The following is a 24415-nucleotide window of genomic DNA, read 5'->3' as shown; positions in this document are numbered from 1 at the left end:
AACTTTTTCATTGTGTCGTTCATAAATACATGTAAATCTCTCCCCCTTCCTCCCCAAATGTATATCTCCTCCGCCCCCTTCAGGTGAAAGATTCTTCCCTCCTCCATCTGGATTAAGCTACTCCAGCTGGTTTTGTATTGAACATTTTAGTTCACCTCCAAATAACCACCCAGTCAGACTTTTGACGCTCGTGCGGCGAGCAAATTCCTCTGAGCAGCATTATGTGTGCCTTGCTGTAGTCCTATCTGCAAAAGACCGGTCCCTCATTGTTTCTACTAAAGAGGAACTACTCCAGAATTATGGTAAGTTTTTCCTTTTGCTTTGAGTACTGGGAAAAAAAATAAAGTGATTTTTGTTGAATCCAACTTTTAATCCTTTAGAAAGTTAAGGTCGGGTTTCACAAAGTGTCATGTTAACATTTTCACAAAGTATTCCATGTTAAGTGATATATTAAAGTGTAATTATGAATCATATTAAAGTATGATATCATTAAGACTATATGAAATGGTTCTCTGTTTTCAACTAATCTCAATTCCAGCAATGTGCTCTGATTTAGCTGATCTCAACAACAGCAAAATATAGATTTGAAGAGAGGGTAACCAGGTATGTATGAATTTAGATTGACTTTGCTTGCTGAGGAACCAAATTTTTTGATGGTGCTTAATGGGAATTACAGGGTGCTAGAAGTTGGTAGAAGGAAAATCTGTAAGTGGCATTGGGTAGTGCTGAATCATCCAAACTACTTCTTCCCCTCCATTCCTGCCCCACTCCTGCAACCCCCAAACACATTGAGCAAGTCAGGGCAGGAGGGTTATGTAAAGGTGTTCCACCTTTCACATAATAGATTGGCAGATGAATGCCATGAGGTGTTATAGCCATTCTTGAAAGCAATTTGGAATTGTGGCCAGAGGTCAGTAATCTGAGCTGTTCTTTGAGGTTGTGATAGCAGTGCTAGGCCTAGTAGATCAAGGAAAAGTAAGAGGTCCCATATTTCTAGAACATTTATAGCAGCTGTTTTTGTGATGGCAGAGATCTGGAAACTAAGAGACTTGCTGTCTGCTGGGGGAATGACTGAACTAATTATGGTGTACAAATGTAATGGAATATTACTGCCTGGTTAAAAAAAAATTTATGAAAGGGATGGTTGCAAAGAAACCTCTGAAGACGTACATGAACTGAGGTGGAATGAAGTAAGCAGAACCAGGAGAATGTTCTATACAGTAACAACATCATGAAGCTAAACCAAATGTCTGGATTCATAATGATCTTGACAAGCAGTAATTTGATAAAATTGAATTTAATGAGATTAAATTATAGGGATAAGTACAAAATCTTTTGCTGTCAATTCCACAAGTATAAATGAAGGATACATGAGTAGGCATAGTTTCTAAACAGAATTTGGGAATTTGAGTGGATTTTAAGATCAGTATTTTCAGCAGTTTATTATAGTATCCAAAAAAGTTAATGCAATCTTAGGCTGAATTAAGAGAAGCATAGCTTCCAGGAACAGAAGGTGATAATTCTACTGTCTTCTGCCCTCGTCACACCTCTGAAGTAATGGATTCCACTCTGGGTGCCCTACTTTAAGAATAATATTGCTAAAGTAGAGAATATATGTAGAGAATGTGGTTGATTGGTGTTGGAATCAAAGTGTGGTGTGTCCAGCTGTGGCTGGTCAGACCAGTTTAAGCTTGGAAGATTCAGGTCAGGCACAAATAGTCCATATGAACATTTGGAGTGGAGATCTATCCAAATTTGCATCTCACTTTTTTTTTTTTTTGAGCTACTGCAATTCTGCTTTGCTTATAGAGCACAGTACCTTCCTTGATGTGAGCTTGCCATACTGGTCCTGCACCAATGTCTTCCATATCTCACAATCAGTTTTATAATTCTTCATGGAGACCTTGAGAATGTCTTTATATTACTTTTTCTGATGTCTGTGTGAACACTTGCCTTGTGTGAATTCTTCATAAAATAGTCTTTTAGGCAAATGTACATTTGGCATTCAAACCTGGCCAGCCCAGTTGTGCTTTCTGAAGTAAAGTCTGAATGCCTGGCAATTCAGCTCAAGAATGGACCTCAGTGTCTGAACCTAACCCTGCCATGTGATCTTCAGAATCTTCCTAAGACAATTCAAATGGAAGCAATTTAGTTTCTTGGTGTGGCACTGGTACACTGCCCAAGTTTCACAGGCATACAGGTCAGCACAATGGCTCTGTAGACTTTCAATTTGGTAGGCAGCCCAATATCTCTTCTCTCTCACACTTTCGTTCAGAGCCTGCCAAATGTTGAACTAGCTCTAGCAATGTGTACATTAACTTCATCATCTGTGTATGCATCCCTGGAAAGTAAATTGCCAAAATAAGTGAACTGATCCATAGCACAGAAGTTTATGGTTCCATTTATGGATAGTTTGATACTGACTGGTGGAGAAATTCTGCCTTCTTGCTGAATCATCAGGCCAAAATGAGCACAAGTAGTAGAGAATGGATCCATACTATGTTACAGCTCAGTCTCAACAAACCATCATCAACCAATGCTGAAACCATTGACTTCTTACCTCCGATTGAAGTCAGTTCTTGTCTAGTTGAAATTCCATTTGAAGAAAAGAAAATTTAATGTCATTAGGTGCCTCTTATATGGCAAAGCACCTGGTCCTGCTTCTATTCTAAGGGAGATCTACAAGACAAGGAGTCCACTGCTCATACCAAAACTGACTGAAATCTTCCAGGTTACATGGAGGAGGTTTGAGGATACCTCCATTGTCCATGTCTATAAAAGAAAAGGAAATAGACTGTCCTGTAATAATCATGGTGGGGCGGGGGAGGTAATCTCTGTCTCTTAGTTACTGCCAACAAAATTCTTACCACAGTCCTTAAAAGGTTGATTCTTTGGGTAGATGGTCATCTACCCAAGAACGAGTGTAGTTTCAGAGAGTTAAGGAAGGATTGATAGGGTCTGTGCTGCCTGACAACTCCAGGGAAAATGTCAGGAGCCGATCAGAGATCTATTCACAACATTCACTGATCTGACCAAGGTCTTTGTTACTGTCGGTCATGAAGGCTGGGAGACAGTCATGGCAAAATTTGGTTGCCCAGAGAAATTCATCAGTATTATATGCCAGTTTCACTACAGCATGCTTGCTTGAGTTCTGCATAAAGGACAGTAGAGTGAAACTGAGCTGTGTGCTTGCTCCCACGCTATTTAGCATGATGTTTTCAGCAATGACAAGGACCAAAACAGCTTCAAGGTCAGCTGCCACACTGATGGTAAACCATTTAACTTGAAAAAGCCACAAGCCAGGACTAAAGTAGAGAGAGAGTTGGTACGTGACTCTTTCTTCACAGAATCAGCAGCCGAGATGGGGAAAGGCCTTGAGTTCATGATAAGTGAAGGTCATTTGAAGGGATTGAGCATGTTTAGCCTTGTGATAGAACTAGTAATATTTACCAGCACTTCCCTGATGCAGTCTCTTTGTCCCCCACTCACAACATGGGGAGGATACTCAGGTTCCTCCTCCTCTAATCCATTGGGATTTGCTTTCCCTTAAAGGAGACAAAGCTGATCGCAAGAGTTTACTGGCCCAGCTTCTTCAGCCCTAAAGGCATTGCTCAAAGGCCTAGCCATTGTCAGTCATGGATTCTTGGATTTGGTGGATTTCTGAAGACCACAGAAGTTCTATGCCTTTCATCATAACCTTCCCTAATGATGAGATACTTTTCCACCTAGAGACAGAGGCAGGCCACATCCAGAGAAGCTAAGTGTCCCTGCCATGTTGCGGCATATCCTTGCTGTGTTTGCACAAAGTAAACCTCTTCCTTTTGTTAATTTTTCATTTTATCCCAGCATGAAACCAGTGTAGGTGTTAGGGCTGCCCCCAACAACCTGAAGAAAAGAAGGCTCTGAGAACATGATGGCATTGCCACAGTATGTGAAAGGCTCATATGGTGGAGGGGTTAGACTTGTTCTTTATAGCCTAAAAATCAGTCCAGTTTTAGAGTGGCTCACTTCATGGTTGTAAAGCAGAGACTGGATGCCTACTTTCTGTTGGGTTTTTTAGTTAACAATAATAATGACAGCTAGCATTTATGCTTTAAGGTTGACAAAGTTGTCAAATTTTGGCCTACACAGCAATCTTGTGAGGTAGGTGCTATTATTATTTCACAGATGAGGAAACTGAAGCAGGCAGAGGTGAAATGATTTACCCACAGTCACACATGTAGTAAATGGTTAAGGATCTGAGCATCGGTCTTACTGACTTCAGGTTTGATGCTCTATCCCTTGTGTCACCCTGCTCTCCCTAGTGGGAATTCCTTTGTGTATGGATTAGATGAGATGACTACTGAGGTCTCTTCCATTTTTCAAATTTTGTGATCCTTCATGGACTAATAGACGACAGATCTCCTCACTACTTACACAGACTTCAAAATATCTTGAAGAAATGCGATCAGTAAACTGTACAGTAACCGCACTATTACTGCACACCAAGCTGTTGCCTGCAGATACCTAAACATAAAATTAATGCTTAAGAATTTATCTAAATCTATTTTTAATATATGTTACTGTGCCAAATATGCCTAATTTCTGAGGAGCATGGCATGAAATTTTTTTTGTAGTTATAAAGAGATGAAAAAGAAAGCTTCTTTGCTCCTAGAAATGGTTTTTTTTTTTGTGAGCCTACCACTTACTTAGGTTTTAATACTGTCATTTAGCCGCAGAATGTATTTTTCTGCTTGAACGATGGCCATTGGCCATTAGATGTAGGTTAATAATAGAAAGACAGTTACTTGCCTCAATATAATTTCTATCTGATGTTCTTCAAAAGTATGAGAAAAATGTGATGATGATTTTGATGATGATGATGATGGTAGTGGTAGTGGTGATGATGATGAAGATGAAGATGATAATGATGGTGAGGATAATGGTGTGGTGGTCCTAATAATAAATCTCATTCTGGTGGCTCTTGAAATTTGCACAGTATTTCACATAAAAGATCTCCTTTGACCCTTATCTGTAATGATCACCACTACAAGTGTCAGTTCTTATTTTGCATTCATTTGTAATTTGCTCTTCTTCTAACATGTATGCTTGCAAAGAAGTGAAGAATTCTACTTCAGTAAAAGCTACCGGCATACTTGTGGACATTTCTGTGACTCAGATCAGCTATGCAGTCTAGTTTATTCAATGCCATTTCAGTTTTAAGAAAATTAAACTGAAGCTTGTTGTCACCCTAAGAGTTTTTTGTTTTAAGCCTCAATGAAGAAACCCATTGATTTTTTGTGGGGATCGAATGGAATAATCTTTGTAAAGTCCTTAGCACAGTGCCTGGCACATAGTAGGTGTCATACAAATGCTTATTCTCTTCCCTTCATAATCACTTGTAAAATAAAAACTCTTATGAAGTCACTAATAACAGCATTCATCTTTTGAGTGGTTTGTGTAATCTAATTCCTTTGTATTCTCTTTATTCTCCAAAATTCTGTAAGTGAATATATTACTTAAAAACTGATTTTTGGATAGCGTTATGTAACGTATAATACTTATATATAATATATAGTATATAATTTTGAGGGAGTATATATGTATATTGCAGTATTTTTTGAGAAGTATCACATGCTTGCTAAGAGCATCATGATGTTGAGTGAAGAGTGATACTTAACGTTTGTGTCTTTATGTATTCGTTTTAATGAAAAGCCCTCAAACTGATCTAAACCACAGAGATTGGCAGGAGTGTTCCATCAAGTGTCCTTTTGTGTTTTAGTTGATGACTTCAGTGAAGAATCCTCATTTTATGAAATCCTTCCTTGCTGTGCCCGCTTTCGCTGTGGAGACCTCATAGTTGAGGGACAGTGGCATCATCTTGTCCTAGTAATGAGTAAAGGCATGTTGAAAAACAGCACTGCTGCCCTCTATCTTGATGGGCAACTTGTCAATACAGTGAAGGTACGTCTATACTTTTGAATCCCTACACACTATAAAATTGGTTGATTCGCTTAAGTTCTGTTCTTGCCCCAAATCGATCACATTGCCTCTGCTGTGGTGTTTTATGCTGCTTGCCCTGGTCTAGGTATCTCTGTATCAGCTAATGACATGGGGGGGCACTTGGAGGGCAAGAATGTGTGTATGTATAGAAGAGTCTTCTATACAGAGGCACATAACTTGGGAGTTGTAAGGGGCATCTAGTCCCACCCTCTCATTTTACACATTGAAGTAAATTATGAAGGTTAAATGACTAGCCTGAGGTCACAGAGACTCCAACCTAGCACTGTTCCTTTGACCCATGCTGCCTTTTGCTTTAGGTAGTAGAATATTATTTATAAATAACTTCTGATTCCCATTTCATGTCTGTATCTCTGCCTTCATCTTGGTTCTTGGGAACGCTGAGCATTATTTTATTCATTAACACCCTGATCACATGTGACATCAAGGGGGAAGGGTTTCCTATGTAAGTCCTGGAGATAGGAGTGTAACAGTAAAAATCAAGGAAAGGTTATATTTTCAGGAGTTGAATGCTCATGCCTTGGTATCTTTTAAAAAATGACCATCTTTGTTTGTAAACTTTTAAGAATGCTCTCATATTAACTAATGAAGGCTAAATTTTTAAACTGCCTCAAAGGGACAGATTCCAAGAGAATGAGAACTATCAGATTATTAGTAGCATGAGCAGGTGACCAAGAAGACATCAGTAACTCCCCACCCCCTTCTCATTGCTTCTAAAATGCTCCTGAGAGCTCAGAGACCTCCTCAGGGAAATGCAAGAAGCACAAAGGCTACGTACTTCTTCATGGCAGAGCATGCTTCATTCAGTTGTGTAGAGTTGTGTCTTCATGTTTGTTCATCACAAAATCAGTAGAGCAAAGTACCATGTTAAAGACTCTCCTTCAATAAAAAGACATGCAGTCTACGCTTCACCAAAATATCAAAGCCTATGTTTTTTTCTATTTTGGCTTTGCTGTACAGATGCAATCATTTGGTGTTTTCTTTGTGTTTAAGCTTTGTCTTTAATTTTACTGCTTAAAATCAAAGTTTGGATTTTTAGATCAGTTAGTTTAGTTTTGTTTTCAGAAACTCTCTGTTGTCTCTGTTGCATTACCCAGGTGTTTTCTTCTTGTTAGCAGATATACTGGGGTTTCTTAAATTGTTTTCTGTGTCCTTAAATATTTGGGACTTTGTCCAAGTCCAGACCACTTTATAGAACTGTATGGTTTGAGGGCACTTCATGGTATTTAAGTGTGATTTGTGGGCGATTCATAGTAATTGGAATTCATGCTCATATAAAGTACAAGCTTGAAAATAAATAGGTTAGACTAAAAAAAAAAAAAGAAATTACATAAAGATTTTTAATAGAATAAATCCAACTGAATAGTAATTTTATTCAAAAATTCTCTGAGAATATAACTACATAAAACTGAAATTGAAAAGTAGAAAATTTAATCATCTTGGCTGATTTTCTGTACCCTTTATAATTCCATTGACTTTTTTGTTAAAATTTAATTCAATAATAATTTTTAGCATCCTATAAATCTAACAATAGCATGCCTTGAAATCTGAAATTAAATGTGTTATACAGGAGTTTGGAAAGCAAGAATGTGAGTGTGTGAGTGTGTGTGTGTGTGTGTGTGTGTGTGTATTTTCACACTAGCACATACTTAAGTACTATAACAAAAGCATGACTTGTATCTTACAAGCCCCAATGAGACGCTGATCTTTGGCTGCAACCTTACAATGTAATGTCAGAGGGAACCTGATGTGTTGCAGCCACATCTCCCTGAATCTCCTTGTGGTTTTCCTGCATCTCTCGTTCTGTTGTCAGCTGTTCCCTAGGAGCCAGAGAACAATTCAGCCCACTGCTCGGTCCCTACCTCAGGGGCAGGGGTGCAGGCTCTGCCCCAGCACCCAGACTTCTCCCCTCTGCCCTTAAGCTTCCTGCCCTTAGCTGTGCCGGGGCCTTGTGCACAGTGGGAAGGTACCCACTGACCTCTGGGGGATGGAGATGTATAGCATGAGTTCAGCTTGCTCATTCTCCTTTTCTGGCATACCTGCTTCTGTTCTGATCCATTTCTTCTCCTTTTTCTTTATAGCTTCATTATGTTCACAGTACTCCAGGGGGTTCAGGTTCTGCAAATCCGCCTGTGGTCAGCACAGTGTATGCCTACATTGGCACACCGCCTGCTCAACGCCAGCTTGCTTCATTAGTATGGCGCCTGGGACCCACACATTTCTTAGAAGAAGTTTTGCCTATTTCAAGTGTTAATGTCATTTATGAACTAGGACCAAACTATGTTGGAAGCTTTCAGGCTGTACATGTCCCATGTAAGTACCCTTGTCCCCTTTAGCTAAGATTCCTCCTTTTAATGATTCATAAAATAGTCCTCATGAATTGTGTGCTTTGTCAGTCAATCAAAAAACATTTATAAATTATCCAACAAACATTTAATACCTGCTACGTGCGGGGCGCTGGGAATAAAAACACAGGAAATTAAGCAGTCCCTTCTTATGAGAATGACAAGAATATTATTCTCTCTTTCTCTGTCTTTCTGTGACTCTCCTTTCTCTCTGTGTCTCTTTCTGTCTGTGTCTCTCTCTTGTGTCTTCCAAACCTTTTCATCTTTCCTTGAAGCCTTCCATATCTCTCTGTGCCCCTACCTTCTCAAAAGAGAGCCTTACTTCATATTTTACAGAAAAAATTGGGGTCATTTTCTGTAAGCTACTCCTTTTCCCCTCTTTCTCATCTAATCACTCAGATGCCTTCTGCCATTATCTCCTCCTTCACTTGTCTCACATGAGCAGTAGTACCCTTACTCCTTACCAAAATTAACCCCTCTACCTGCTCAAGCAGCTGCATTCAGATTACCCCCTCTGTCATCCCCACTCTGTCACTTATCCTCAGTCTCTCCCTATCTACTGGCTTCTTCTTTGCTTCCTGCCTTTGTCTCCCCCATCCTCAAAAAAATCACTTTCTCCTTCTATCTCTGCTATTACCCTGTATCTCTTGTGTTCTTTGTGGCTAAACTTGGCAAGGACATCTGCAGTAAGTTCCTCCACTTTCTCTCCTCTCACTCCTAGACCCCTTACAATCTGACTTCCAACTTCATCTTTCCACCAAAGCTATACTTTCCAAAGTTACATAAGTTAAGTTAGTTAATTAAGATCTCTTAATTGCCAAATCTAATGATTTCCTCACTTGTCATTTTCTCAACTTTTTGCAGCTTTTGATACTGTTGGTAACCCTGTTTTCCCTCTGGGATTTCATAATGCACTGTCCTGATTCTCTCCTAACTATCACACTGCCCCGTTTCTTCCTTCTTTGCTGGTTCCTTATCCAGATCATGCCCTGTGACCATAGTTGTCCCTCAGCCAGGTATCCCTAGCTTAGGCTCTCCTCTCTTCTCCTGCTCTGTTACCTCATGGGTGATCTCGTCAGCTTCCATCAGTTTCATTATTATCCCTATCCTGATGATGCTCAGATCTTCCTGTCATGCCCGATCTCTCCGTTGGCCTCCAGTGTCTCATCTCCATCTGTTTGTCTCAAACTGGATGTCCAGTACATATCTTAAACCCAACATGAGGAACACAGCACTCATTATCTTTCTATCTAAACCCTTCACCTCTCTTACCTTCCCTGTTACAGAAGAAAGCAACACCATCTGCCTGGTCCCTCAGGCTTGCAGACCAGGCCCATCCTCAGCTCCTCACTGTCTCTTAACTCCCATAGGAAATCTTGCAGCATCTCTCAAATATGCCTTCTTCTCTCCTGTGACACAGCAGCCACTCTGGTACATGCTTGCCTGCACTAGTATGGCAAGCTGCTGGTGGATGGGTCTGCCTGCCTCAAGTCTCTTCCCACTCCAGTCTATCCTCCCTTCAGCCACTAAACTGATTGTCCAAAAGCCTAGATTCAACCATGTCATATATCACCCCTACCCCTGTTTAATAAACTCCAGGGGCTCCTGATCACCTCCAGGATCAAATACAGAATACTTTTTATGAGACCTTCAACACCTAGCTCTCTCCTGCCTTTCCAGTCTTCTTAAACTATATTACCCACTGCCTACTCTTCAAGACAGTGCTTCTGATCTCCTGGCTGTTTCTTAAAAACGTCACTTAGATCCAGGCACTTTCTCTGGCTGCCCCTCATGCCTGGAATATTCTCCCTCTTACCTCCGACTTCTGACTTCTCTGACTGCCTGCACGTCTCACTTAAGATCTTGTCTCTTACAGGAAGGCCTTCCCACCCCTCCTTCCTCCTATTTATTTCCTCTTTATCCCATACATGACTTGTTTGTGCATGTGTATTTGTTGTCTCCTCCATTAGATTTCAAGTCTCTTGAGGGCAGGGACTATCTTTTGTTTTTGCTTTTTTTTAATATCCTCCTCGCTTAATGCAGAACCTGGCACGTAGGAGGTGCTTAACTAATGTTTGTTGGTTGATTAAGTAGAATGTGCATATACACTAAATTATTATATAATAAATGCATTTGTTCATAAATATTTAATAAATGCAAGGTAGTTAGGGCTGGCACTAGCGCTTGGAGAGCATGGGAGGGAATAGGCTTGATGAAGAATGTTCTTGAGCAGCATTTTGAAGGAAACAGGAATTCTACAAAATGGAATGGAGAACAAAGGATGGCCATTGAAAAGCAAGGAGATAAGCATGCGGTAGGATATATAAAGAACAGAGAAAAGGCTAGTTGGGATTGAGCCACAAAATGGCAGGAAAAGGGGAGGGTGACATATAATGAGACTGGAAAGGTCAGGTAATTAAGGGCTTTAAAAATCGGGTAGAATAATTTGAGGTCATAGGGAGTCACTGGAGTTTATTAATTAAATAGGGGAGTGTTGAGTTAAGTAAAATCACCTTCAGACTTAGTTGTATACAGGATAAATCTGATGGGAAGATGCAAAGTAGAGATACCAGTTAGGATGCCCTGGCAGTAGTATGTATAGGCAAGAGGTGAGAAGCCAAACAAATGAGATCAGTGTATGAATAGGAGTTGAATGTGAGAGGTGTCGTGAAATTAGAAACAAGACTTGGCACCTGATTAGATATTTGGGTTGAAGGAAGGAAAGTAAGAAGTAGAGAATAATGTGAAGGTTATGAACCTGAGAGACTGGACGAAAAGTGTTCCTTTCAGCAAAATAGGGAAGTTTAGAAGAGAAGGACTTGAGGACGGAGATAACTAGTTCAGATTTGGACACACTGAGTTTGAGATTTCTCTGAGTTTTAGAGCTGGTTAGAGATGAGGCACTGGGGGAAAAGGGAAAAATGAAAATGTCCCTGCCTTCATGGCCTTGCAGTCTTTTGGGACATAAGTACATACGTATAAAATGGGTAAAAATAAATTCAAGGTACACAGTAGTGGAGGCTCTGTGTGGAAAATGTTACTTGAGCAGACTTTTGGAAGAAATGAAGGTTGGAAAGAAAGTCTTAGACTAACTATTTGGACAGAGTAATTGTTTCTGAGTGATGTGACTAGAAGCCAGGTTGTCAGGTGTCTGTCAGTCAGTCAGTAAACACTTAAGTGCTTACTACGTGCCAAGTACCGTGCCTACCCGCAGGGATACAAAAAGTGGCAAAAGAGAGATGCAAAGGGGAAACTGGGAACAGCTTGGATATAGGTGGGGAGAGTAAGACATTCAGGTAGTTTCCTAGGTTGCCAGCAGGAGGGACTTGGAGGTTGCTGCTACTTTCTACAGTAATGGAAAAGATAGGAAGGGAGTAGGGTTTAAGGAGAAAGAAATTGGGTTCTGTTTTGGACATATTGGGTCTAAGATACCTCCTGGACATCTAGGTTGAAAAGCAATTGAGTTGAGAAATGAGAGCAGAGAAGATATGTGTAGACAGCTCTTCCTAGGAGTTTGTAAAATGGTGGAAAGATACAGGGTGTAGCTTGAGGGGAAGGCATTAATCTTTTCAGGGTTGGAAAGACTTGGGCATGTTTGAGGCAGCAGACAAGGAACCAGGGGATAGGGAAAGATAGAAGTTTAGAGAAATGTAGGGGAGAACTGTGGAGGCAGTCTGCCGCAGAAGGGGGGAGAGATTGAAAGGGTCACTTTTTCATCAGGGACTGGAATAAAGTTAGAGAGAATGAGGGATGATGTCAAAGGTTTGGAATGATATCAGTAGGAAGTAGAAGAGAGATTCATTTAGGGAGGAGTCAAAGAATTAGCTTGCTGAATTAAGGGCCCAGGTAAAATTGGATGACTAGCATACATTTGTATTGGACCCAGTTGGCTTGGTTATGTGATCTCCAGCTCCCTTCAGCAGCAGAAAAGTAGGAGGAGAGGGACTGGGAGAATTAATCTAGGGTTAGGCTTTAGCAAAGCATGGGTGTCACCAAGACCTGGGACTTGACTCGCTACAGGAGGGAGGTTTGGAAAGGAGGAAAGTGAAGTCCAAGCCTGAGTGGCAGCCAGTGAGAGTGCTAAGAAATGAAAGGATTATAGGGCCTGATGAGGACAGGTCAGAGAAGGAAGGAGAGGAGTTCATGAGTGTGATAAGTGTGTGTGTGTGTGTGTGTGTGTGCGCGCGCACGGGCATGTACATGCATATGCATATGCATGTGCGCGTGCATGCTCCTTTCTCTGGTGACTCACATTCTCCTTCTATGAGAGAACTCTCGAATCTGGCTCACTGCCTGTCTTTAAAAGTGTTTTACTATTACTCCCCTATTCCGCTTTAGGTCCTAGAGTCTGTGAAACAAGCATACCAACTTCCACTTCAGTGTCACCCATACTAGGGAACCCATTTTCCCCTCATCTCCAAAGCCTTCATTCTACTTCTGGCCAGTTACCATCACTGAGAACTCGGTCCTCAGATCAAACTGAAACCTCTTTTTAAATAAGTTAGTTTTTGGCTATTTTTTTTTATGATATATTCACTTCTCACCCCAAATCTACCCCTAGAATTGAATATTTCTTTGTAACAAAGAAAAACATTTGAGCGCAAACAGAGTGCCAGACCTTATCTCCTAAGACATACACTGTCTGGGCCTTCTGCCTACCTCCTCCCTTTGTGCCATTAGGAGTAAGGGATGGTCAATTTTCTTGTTTGCCTTGAATGTCAGACCCTTCTCTTCTTTGATGCTCTTGCCTTTTCAACTTCCTTGGGTGGATGATCTTCTCCCATTATCTTCTTTGAGAACAGGAGATGGCCTTTCTGCTTGTATCGCCATTCCTGAGCTTAGTGCAGCGCCTGAGAGTTTAATAACTGTTTGTTGATTCGGTTTGCCTCTTCTCTGTCAGTCATGTTTTATTTTAAATAATTTCTCCGAGACTGATTTCTTCTTAGTGTTCTTTTTCTTTGTGTTTTTGTAGCCTTTATATATATATGTATTGTTTTGTTTCTTATTTCATTCCGTTTCTGTTTATAAAAGCTTTCCTATATTTATCTGAATTCACCCCTGAATTTTTCATCGTAGTTGTTTCTTAATGCACAGTAATGTGTCCTTTCATATACCACAACTTAGCTGTTGCCCTGCTGATGGACAAACACTTTATTTCTAGTCCTTTGATGCTAAAAAAAGGGCTTGTATGAATATTGTGATAAATAACTACACATTTCTGTCTTTGGCTTCCTTGGCATATATTCCTAGCAGCAGAATCCTGGGCCCAAGAAATGAATAGTTTGGTCTCTGGCTGCATAAGTCCAAATTGTTTTCCATAGTGGTTGGGCCAGTTTGCAAATCCACTAAAATCTCTCAGTGCGCCTGCCTTTTACAGCCCCTTAAACGTGGATTCTGTATTTTTGTCATCTTTGTCAATGTTCTGAATGTGAAGTGAACCCTCGAAGGGGTTTTTATTTGCATTTCTCTTAAACGTTTCTTCACAGGATTGTTGAAAGTTTGTACTCTTTTTGAAAACTCTTCATATCCTTTGATTTTTTATGTCTTGAAAAATGTTTCTTAGTCATTCTGAGTCTTCATTTCTTAACCCCTGTTTAAAAATAGCCTCTGATATACTTAAATATCTCGAGTATCAGACTTCCTTGAGGTGCATTTGTACATTTTTTTCCAGCTGCCACTGTTTTGTCCCTCTGGATCAATTTTGTTCATGTGAGAACTTTTTTCAGTTTCTGTAATTGAAATTGTATATTTTTCTTTTATTACTGTCTCTATCCTTTGATTAAGAGTTTCTCACTTAGTTTTATGAAGACATAGAAGTTCACACCTTCTGTTTTCGTTTATTTGTTTATTGTTTATGCTATGTGCCCTTTCATTTTCCTGTCGAGTATCATTTGGAGCTTATTGTGGCAGATGGAGTAAGATGCTGGTCTCAACCCAATTTCTGTCAAACTACTTCCCAATTTTTGCATAAATTCTTGTGAAATAGGTACTTTCCCCTGCTTTTATTTTGTATTTTTATCTTAGTTACACATCTACTTTCTTTTAATAGTTTTGGTTCTTGCTTATCTAGTCTGTTCCCCAAACTCCATTCTGTTGCTTAACCTCTATCAAAGAGTTTTTTTGATTATTCCTCCTAATATGGTTTAGAGTGTGATAATGCTATATTCCCTCATTTCCTACTTTTCATTATTTCCCTCCAGATCTAGAAGTTTTGCTGCTCTTGATGAGTTTTGCTGTTTTTTTGTAGTTCGGTAACTTGATTGGTATACTTTGAAATGATAGATTAATTATACCAATGCTTTTAACTTCAGTTTTACCCTTTTGTTGTGGCTATAGAGAGCATTTCTAGGCTTATGTTGTCAAATAGTAGTATAGGGACATCTTTGATTTGTATCCCTCTTTGAACTAGGAGAGCTTCTGTTCCTTCTCCTTTGCAAATGGAGCTCTTAGCTTTAGATTATTTTTGTGATCATGATAAAGAAGGACACCTTGCGTGCATATATTCTATAGTGTTTTTTTTTTACATAAATAAGTACTGTATTTTATCAGAGGTTTTTTATGTATCTATTGAAACAGTTTGGTTTTATTGTTTACCTGATTCCTAATGTTGAACCATTCATGAATTTCCGATATAAATCCAACTTGATAACAGTGAATTATTTTCTGGATACATTGCTATAATATCCTTACTAAGATTTTGTTTAAAAATTTTGCATCAATGTACATAAAATTTATAACCCTTTTTCTTTGATTTTTCTTGCTTTTGGTTTTAGACCATATGTGTCTTTTTTTTTTTTTAAAGAGCTTTTGGTAAAGTGCCTCCTTTATTATTGAGGATTATTTAGTAGCATAGATGTTAATTAGTCATTAAATGTTTACTTGAGCTCGCTTGTGAGTTGATCTGGGTCAGGGTTTTTTCTTTGGCAGAGGTATTATACCACTTTGGTTGCAGAATGATCCAATTTTTGCCACAATGACTTAGCAAAAGTGATATAATAAGTTATAGAAGGCTTATGATTTGTACCACTAGAGGGAGGGTCTGCCCACATTGAAGATATCATCGATGTTTTATCATGGTCTCCTCTTTCGTTGTCCTAATAAATGTATTGATGCAAAGTGAAGCTTGGAGGAGCAGATTTGGATATAGCTAGAGTAACAATGAAAGTTGTCATCTGCATCTTTCCCATCAGTTTTGTTAAATTAAGTTCCAAAGTAGTTTCCATGGCTCTGGTGCCACTAGCCAGGCGCAGCAGGGAAAGTGAAAGGAATTCACTGGCCTCTAGTTGTTACTGAGAGAGAAGCGAAGTGAATCTGCCAGTCAGATTGGATCTGAGGAGCATTTACTGTTATTATTGGATATGACTGAGGGTCTGACTCACAAGTAGCAGAAATAATCCTGAGTTTTTGGCTGCTCCTGAAGATTTTATTGGGTAGGTTGCCTTGTATGATGAGCTGTGCCAGTGGCTGCTGCAGTTCAACAGAAAAGTGGCAGATGGCAGGAGGGATTTACTCTAGGAACAGCAGAAAGCCTTGATTGAGAAAGCAATCTGGTAGATAAAAGATCCAGGCCCACCTTTAATTGGGATGGAGTGAATCAATTCCTGCCACCTCCCATCAAGCCTTTGAAACTACTACACACATACACACCCTCCCATTCACCACCCCATGGCCATACAGATTACTCTGGAACTTTTTTTGGGGGAAGGTAGGGAACGTGTTTTATGCTACAGTGCTTCCCCCTGTACGTCCATAAGCCTTCGTGAACAGGCAAGTTAGCAAGTGACAGACCAAAAACCCCATTTCTTGACCTCTGCACTAAGGATGGACATTCCTCTTCCACCCCATTCACTATATTTGTTTTGAAGATAACTGATTCTGCTTTTGAGGTGCGTTATTTCTTATTTTGAAGGTAAAGATTCCAAGTCTGAAAGTGGCGTCGCATCCCCTGTGTCCTTAGTACCAGAAGAAAAAGTGTCATTTGGCCTCTATGCCATCTCTGTCTCCTCACTCACAGTGGCGAGAATAAGGAAAGTTTACAACAAGTTAGATAGTAAAGCCATTGCCAAGCAGGTAAGTGGGAATTGTTTTGTGAAAAACTGTGTTTGGCAAATACTGGAAAAGGTCACTTATTTCCTTAAAGATCTTCTAGAATTTTAGTTTAGGAAAGTAATAGAATGAATCCTGCTTTCCTTATGACAGTTTCCATTGGCTAAAGCCCCTAAAATCATTTAACTCAGGAAACTGAATCCTGGCCAATATTTATAATTCATGTTGGCTTTTTTAAAAAGTGAATTTAAAAATAAAAATTACACATATGCATTGCTTGTTTTTTGTTTGTTTGTTTTTGATGAGACCATTGATTTCCTTCCTGTCAGGAGCTCTTCTTAGCCAGTGCAGATCAGCCCCTTCCCTGCAGCTCATGGTCTGAGATAGTTAGGGCTCACGAGGAGTATGTGGTTGCATGAGATCCAACCAGGAAGACAAGGACTGTGTCACACTGGGCAAGTCACTTATCCACTATGCCCTAAAACTGTGAATAGGAGAGGAACCAAACCATATCAGAAGAGGGAGGGACCCAGGAGGTCCGTGTGTGTGTGTGTGTGTGTGTGTGTGTGTGTGTGTGTGTGTGTGTGTGTGTGTGTGTGAGCCATGCACAACAAAGGGAGAGCAGGAACTCATTCTTTGGCTCTGAGTTCGTGTCTCTTGCCACTGTCATGTTGCCTCAAACTTTTTTTGTTGTTGTCATTTAAAAAAAAAAAAGATTGCTATTTGATACCTTTTTTCCTATGGCTTTTATGGCAGCTACAGAGTTAATATAATCTACCACAAAGGCCTCATATGTATTCCTACAAAATCTGCCCTCTGAGGTAGGCGTAGTTTATCCTAAAACATTTTAAAAGCGTGATTCACTGATTTTCACAATTCATTGGGTTAAGGAAGATTCTATTAACTATTGATTGTGAAGAGGAGGCCACAGATGGCGATGCTCAGGGATGTCCCCAGTCAAACTCCTGTGTGTAGGTTTGATGCAAACCCCTTCAGACTCTCCTGGTACTGCATGGAGAATAGCTGTCCTCATTCCATCTTGGTGGCTTTATTTCCCCCATAACTTTAGCATGTCTCCAGAATTACATCTGTTTTCCATGTAATTAGTTAAAATGATCAATCCATTTGTTTTTATGAAAGCCTCCTTACTTGTTTTCCTGTTTGAAGGCAAAATAATGTTTTTCCAATGAAGTCTGGTTTTTAGAGCAAAAGAATCCCTGTGTTTCTCCATTGATGGTTTTTATCCCATTCTTTTTCCGTTCCACAGTTAGCTATTTCCTCCCATGAGAATGCCACCCCTGTGAAGCTGCTGCATAACTCAGCCGGGCATCTGAACGGGCCAGCACGCACTGTCGGTGCTGCACTCATTGGATACTTAGGTGAGACCTTTGTGTGCGGATGGCAGTCTAAGTAGAGTTAGGAGAAAATTCCTTTCTGTCCTCCTGCTCTTTCATGGTAGTGTCACTCCTAATGGCAGTGACTGTGCCTTTTCCTTTCAGTTGGTAGGTGTCTTTCTGTAATCAAAGCGTCATTTGTTCAGGAGATTTTGAAATGAAATTGCATTCCTTGTCTTCTGTATTTTGGTTCTACAGATTTGTAGATTTGACTAAACTAACATGAGATAGTGCAGTGTTTGAGATTGCAATATGTGATAGCTTCTGGGGTCAGGTAAACATCCAGATTTAGTCTTGTTATCTTTAAGTGCTTCGGGGAACAAGGTATAATGGGAAAACTTGAAACGTAAGGACTTAGTTTTAGGGATCAGTGGTTTTTTATAGTACCAGAATGGCCTCAATGTTAAATGATCTTGTAACTGAGCTGCTGTTGTCTGATCTTTCAAAAGGAAAAACTTTCTCAACTTTTTAAATTTTTTAAAAACCATACTTTTTTTCTTTTCTGTCCATTTTAGAGAACTTAATAAGCAAAATCCAGTCCTGATGTTTCAAGATAAATTTAAAACTGTATGGACAGAGTGTTAAATTCTACAATTTTTTCATGCTGTTTAACTTGTCAGCGTGTGTGATTGAAGCTAGGCATTACTAATATGTAGAGTCAGATAATAGTAGCCAGCGTCTATTCTGTTTCTTAGTTCTCATAATTTTAATAGTTAGTGGTATGTTAATTTATTGTTGTTGTTGTGTAATAGTACGTCGATACCATTTTTTTCTTTATTCTAACAACATTTTTTCTCTTATTTTTATTTTGTGATCTTTGATAAATGTCAGGGCTTGCCTGTGTGGAGACCCCCTCCACTAATACAGATCAGCAGCTCACCTGTCAGCTAGAGTCTTAGAGATTTGCTTGGGGCACTGATACCTTAAGTCACTTATCCAGTACTGTGCTGATAAATGCTTAACTACTGGCTCTCTGAGAAAAAATATACACAGGACACACTCTTAAGGTTAATTGCATTATTAGCATTTTTCTCCATAACTTTCTTAAGCCTTGAAAATCGATTTAATAACTTTCAAAAACTGGTCCAAGTTGCCTCCAGGTTTGATATTGATTATGTCCTATTACCTAATTTCTTTTAATTTAATTTAAAAAATTAATTGAACATATATTCTGTGCCCAGAAATTATTTTCTTCACAAGTAATCACTACCTTTTCAGAACCTGTGGTAGCAGAATAATCAGAAATCTCACCTAAAAGTGAAAAATTATAATAAAATCTTTTCTTAATCTATGTTTTTTGGACCAAACTTGTGATTTCATCTTGAGAGAGCTCCGCTTCATAAAGCTCCTTTTACTAAAAACTCCCTTTTCATATTGGTAACTGTTCTGTAATGTATAGTCATAGATTATTTCTTAGGGAATGACAGGGTAAATGTTTTGCCTAGATATAACCTGACTGTTGTAGAGGTAGGCTTTGAGCCTAGGTCTTCCTGACTCTGGGACTAGCTTTCTGTCTACATTACCTATGCTAAATTGACTCACAGCTCTCTTAAAATTAGAGATTTTAAAAGAAATTTCGTACATATGACCTCCCTATAGAGTTTTATCTCTTGATGGCCCCCTGAAAGTCAGATTGCTACTAGAACTGATTCTGAAATTCCACAGATTAGTATTTTTAATCAACTATGAGACAAAATCATCAAAAATAATCTCTTGAGTTTGCACTGTTCAATCCATTCTATACAAATTAATTCACAGTATTTATAAATGAATGAAAGAAAGCATGTTAATCACTTGCCATGTGCAGATTACCTTAATTTGATTAGAATAATCTTTTTGGGGAAGGAAAGAGACAATGGAATTTATATCCAAGTGCCATCCAAATGGATTGCATCATTTTTATACTTATTGTTTTAAAAAAATTGGAGGTTGGATCCTCATGATTTCTCACTGTCTTTTATTCAGGAGTAAGAACATTTGTCCCTAAGCCTGTTGCCACGACTCTGCAGTACATTGGTGGAGCTGCTGCCATTTTGGGGTTAGTGGCTATGGCATCTGATGTGGAAGGGTTGTATGCTGCTGTGAAGGCCCTGGTTTGTGTGGTAAAGAGCAACCCACTAGCCAGCAAGGAAATGGAAAGGATCAAGGGCTATCAGGTATGGGAGTGGCAGGGTTTCAGCTTTATTTTTCCTCCTTTAAAAATTCCTTTTGTTTTCATTGATGATGAGTAGCATGTTTTTCAATCTTATGGAGGAGAAACATAGTCCACATTCACTCAAGAATCTTGTAATTCATTCATTATATAGGCTTAAAAGAGCATGAAATTAGAGTAAAATTAATGCCTTATCTAATTCATGGTTTGTTTTTTTTCCTTCTGACACTTCAGACTTTTCCTGGTCAGACAAATTATTGCAGTATACGTTTTATATACTTTGAAATTTTCAGTGGACCATAAGTAACTGAACAGGAGAAATGACGTAGCTCTGGATTTCAGGGAGCCTAGGTTTGGTGAAAAGATGAGACAGGGTCCCACTTCCTGGAGCATAGTTGTCCAGACCAGGGTTGGGGCCTAGTGCCATGGCTTAGCAAGTGACATGTTACCCCATACACTTGCCATCATTATATAGTCTGTTCTTAATATGTTGGCACATGCTGACTCATCACCTTTAGAGGTCCTGAAATATCTTCTCTCTGCTTTTTAATCTGTAACCTCTCCCTATCTTCATTCCAGCTCCAATACCATAAATCTTAGTGGGGCTATGACTATATACACATTAGAAAAAGACTAAATTTTTCATAGATCAGCAAGGAAGAGAAAAAGGTACTTGGAGGTTTAAATTTCTTTTTGTTATGAATTATACCATGTATTTTAAAGCTCTAGTTGACAATTTCCTAGAAATAGCTGAAAAGGTAGTTTTGAGCACTTATTTAATTATATAGGTTTGTATGTTGTAACGGGACGAGTTAGAGCCGACCCCTATCCATTTTCAGGACGCCACACTGAGAGCCTGCCTAGATAACCTAGGGGCTTGTCAGTAGGGGTGGAACTAGATGGATTCAGGAGGAAGGGTCTCGTCCTTGTTTGCAACGTGGCAGCTCTTTGTCCTGGCTCCGGATGTCCAGTGGAGAAGACACCCATATAAGGAAAGGTGATAGGTGATAGGTTCAATGTAAAAGGTGATAGGTGATAGGTTCTACGTAGGGCTTAGGAATGTACTTAGGAATGTACGTAGGTAAAACTATAAATGCATGTGATTTAGATGAATAAAACGGAGTCTTCACCATCTTTGTCTCCCGCCCCATTCATTACTCACGAGATCAAGGCCTCTTGCTGGACAAGAGCCTTGGGTCGGGGTTAGGGTTTCCCGTAAGTGGTCTAGGGGACCCCAACAGTATGTTTTGTTTGAAAATTTTTTGTAATCTTATAAAAGCATGCAATTTCAGAAGGTTCTATATGTAAGGAATAGCCAGATCTCTTTAGTCTTGTTTAGTTGGTTATAAGCAACCAGATATGTAATGTTCACCAGTGTTTGCACTTTTTAATATTCAGGATGTTTTATCAACTGGCATTTCACATCTTTTATTTTAGTTGTTGGCAATGCTGCTGAAAAAGAAACGATCACTTCTTAATAGCCACATTCTCCATCTGACTTTCTCTTTGGTGGGAACTGTTGACAGTGGACACGAGACATCCATCATTCCAAACTCAACTGCCTTCCAGGATTTGCTTTGTGATTTTGAAGTATGTATAGGAATAATGATACATCATTTTATCATCAGCAAATCGCTTTCACTAATTATGTTGATAAAATGAAGGGAATTCACATTTAATAAAGAGTTTATTCATCAGTCATTTTAATCAGTGACTGCTGTTATATAGACCTTTTTCCTGGGTGCTAGGGAAGATCCAAAGTGTAGATGAAATATAGTCTCTGCCTTAATGGAAGTTCTGGTCTATAAACTAAACAAATTTGCCTGCAATCACTACTATTCATTTTATATTACAGGTCTGGCTTCATGCACCATATGAGTTACATCTTTCCTTATTTGAACACTTCATTGAACTACTCACAGAGTCCAGGTATTAGTTATTGCCCATGTTTTAAACTAAAAAATTTCAGTAGGTAAAGGATTTTTTCAGTACAGAGATGAAGCCAGAACTGTTCATTAAAACTGCTTTCTCTTTCAGTGAAGCCTCAAAGAACGCTAAATTAATGAGGGAATTTCAGTTAATCCCAAAGCTGCTGCTTACACTTCGAGATATGTCTTTGTCCCAGCCCACGATTGTTGCTATTAGTAATGTGCTGAGCTACTTACTCCAAGGATTCCCCAGCAGCAATGACTTACTCAGGTAATATAAACTTTTGTCCGGCTTAAAAAAAATTAATGTGGTACTGAATTGAAGTTGCTGTCAGAAAAATAATCATGCACGCAGTTGTCAGGACCAGGTATGCGATTTAAAGCCATTTTAAATGTAGACGTTTATGCTGTTTTTAAATCTAGGGTGTCTTATTGAAGAAGATAAATTACTGAATCCTTTACTTGAAATGTAAGATTAGCTTGGTATAACTTCTCGCTCATATGCTTTCAGAGTTCTTCTTTATGTCTATCAAAACTCTTTCATTTTTTGGGGGGTGGGGAGGGGAAGGGAGTATTCTCAATGGTAAATTATTTTTAAAAAGAAGATCATTTATGACATAGCCAGAAAGTGAATCTTCATAGCGCATTTCTGATGAAAAGAATAAAGTTGAATAGAACTCTGAAATGGAAACACAAGAGTGAAGAGAAATGTGGATGGAATTGAGCTGTTGGAAGGGACCTCAGATATGATGGAGTGCTAACATCTGAATGGGAAACCAACAAGTGTTCTTGCAGAGCCTTAGTGATGTCAGAGAACTTGGAGGAAGTTAAAGAAGAAAAACAGAACCTTTGGGTAGATTAATTCTGTTATGGGATTTGAAGAGGAAAGAGAGAGAAGGGAGGAAAAGAGGAACACAGTAGTGAAGGAGGGGGTAGAAATGGGGTAGAGCTTGATGTTTTCATAATTGGATTATATGAAAGAGTCTACAAACATGGAGAAAGAGAGGAGGAAGAAAAGGCGTCAGATTATTCTCACTCTTCTCCGAATTGGGCAAAGGAGTGCATGTTCACACGCACACAAACGCACTCATGCTCTCATGTGGAGTTCAGCATAGATGTGCATCAAATAACACAAAGAACTAGGCTGGAAGGGGAGAGAAGGCTGAGGCTGAGGGTGGATAACATGGGGAGGGAATAATTATGAGCAGAATAAACTTCCCACCCCCAAAGTAACAGAAAGCTGGTCGGGGTGGAGCGGAGCAAAGAACCGCCAAGGGGCACTTGTCACTGGAGGGAGCCTAAGCATAATGCATTATAAAGAGAATGCAATATTCTTGTACTGTGAGAAATGGTGAAAGGAAGGAACTTGGAGAATCCTGGGTAGTATCAATGGGTGCAGAATGAAGTCAGTCAAGGCAGGAAAACAGCTTAGATGAGAGCAGCAAGCAACACTGCAAAGAATAGCAGATTTGGAAGGCTGGAGGTCTCTTGTCAGCATCATGACCTGCATCCCTGTGGAACACCGGTGTTGGGCATCCAGCCAACCACACGGCAGAGGGGTGGTGGATTCAAGGTGCAGAAGGACACAGGCGTTTCTGAATGTGGCCATCGTGTTGTTTTGTGTGACTCGTGCTTTTGTTTGGTAGGACGTTTTTGGTGCTTGTTTGTTTCCCTATTTCAGTTTAAAGGAGGCTGAAAGGGGGCATTAGCCATAGTGATGCCAATAAAGGAAAAGAGTGCCGCTGAACGATGGTTTTAAATGCACATTAAAGGACAGAAGGAAGTTCAGAAAGAAGCAGATGAGCAGGACAGTTCTGAAAGTGGGACTGAGCTGAGAAGAGACATCAGAATTAGAGATAGGAATTTGGAAGCATGTGGTAGTGATAGCAACAGCTAACTTTTCCATTTCTCTTTAAGATGCACAAAATGTTTTACCTAAGTTATCTCATCTGATCCACAATAACTTTGTGATGTGGATACTGTTATTATCCCTATTTTACAGATGGTGAAACTCAGGCTGAAAGAGGCCAGAGTCATATAACTTGTATGTATCTGAGGCAGCTTTTGAACTCAGATCTCTTGATTCTAAAGCCAGCACACTATACTACTGAGGTATCTTTAGTGAAGCCATGAGACTCGAGGGGATGGTTCTGGGAGGGAGTTTAGTCTGAGAAGAAAAGGATGACCAAGGGCTTATTCTTAGGGGACAAAGAAGATAAGAGGTGAATTAGGAGCGTAGGAACTGTCTTGGACGTTGAGGAAGATGGGAGCTGAAAAGGGACCTTTACATTGGGCAAGTAAGAATTCACTGGGTTTTGGTTTAGTTAAACAAAACCTTCTTTCTTTCTTGGAGAGGGAGGAGGAAGGAGGAAGGATGATATTGTGAAATGTAGATGATGCAGAGACAAAAAATATTAAAAACTTTTTAAAAAATCATGATTGATCTTGGAGAAAGTAGTTTCAGTAGACTGGGTAAAAGAGAAACAGGCTTTTGGGGTTTGAGGAGTCCATGAGTAATGAGGAAGTATAGAACACTTTCTGGAAGTTTGG

At 39.5% G+C, this 24415-nt stretch overlaps 1 protein-coding gene across 9 annotated transcripts in view; it reads left to right on the top strand.

Annotated features, from left to right (window-relative positions):
- Positions 1 to 24415, top strand: part of WDFY3 (WD repeat and FYVE domain containing 3) — a 324335-nt gene that overhangs the window by 193921 nt on the left and 105999 nt on the right. For all 9 annotated transcript variants that reach the window (XM_072622967.1, XM_072622964.1, XM_072622965.1 and 6 more), the window contains 9 exons: positions 84 to 302; positions 5762 to 5943; positions 8082 to 8313; positions 16255 to 16415; positions 17659 to 17770; positions 19751 to 19941; positions 21375 to 21527; positions 21793 to 21866; positions 21975 to 22136. In XM_072622967.1, the coding sequence (XP_072479068.1) occupies positions 84 to 302; positions 5762 to 5943; positions 8082 to 8313; positions 16255 to 16415; positions 17659 to 17770; positions 19751 to 19941; positions 21375 to 21527; positions 21793 to 21866; positions 21975 to 22136 (1486 nt within the window). The remainder of the gene's footprint in view (positions 1 to 83; positions 303 to 5761; positions 5944 to 8081; positions 8314 to 16254; positions 16416 to 17658; positions 17771 to 19750; positions 19942 to 21374; positions 21528 to 21792; positions 21867 to 21974; positions 22137 to 24415) is intronic.

Source organism: Notamacropus eugenii, chromosome 7, assembly GCF_028372415.1.
Source record: "Notamacropus eugenii isolate mMacEug1 chromosome 7, mMacEug1.pri_v2, whole genome shotgun sequence".
In the NCBI taxonomy this organism is placed as follows: domain Eukaryota; kingdom Metazoa; phylum Chordata; class Mammalia; order Diprotodontia; family Macropodidae; genus Notamacropus; species Notamacropus eugenii.
This window is presented reverse-complemented; position numbering and strand designations above follow the sequence as displayed.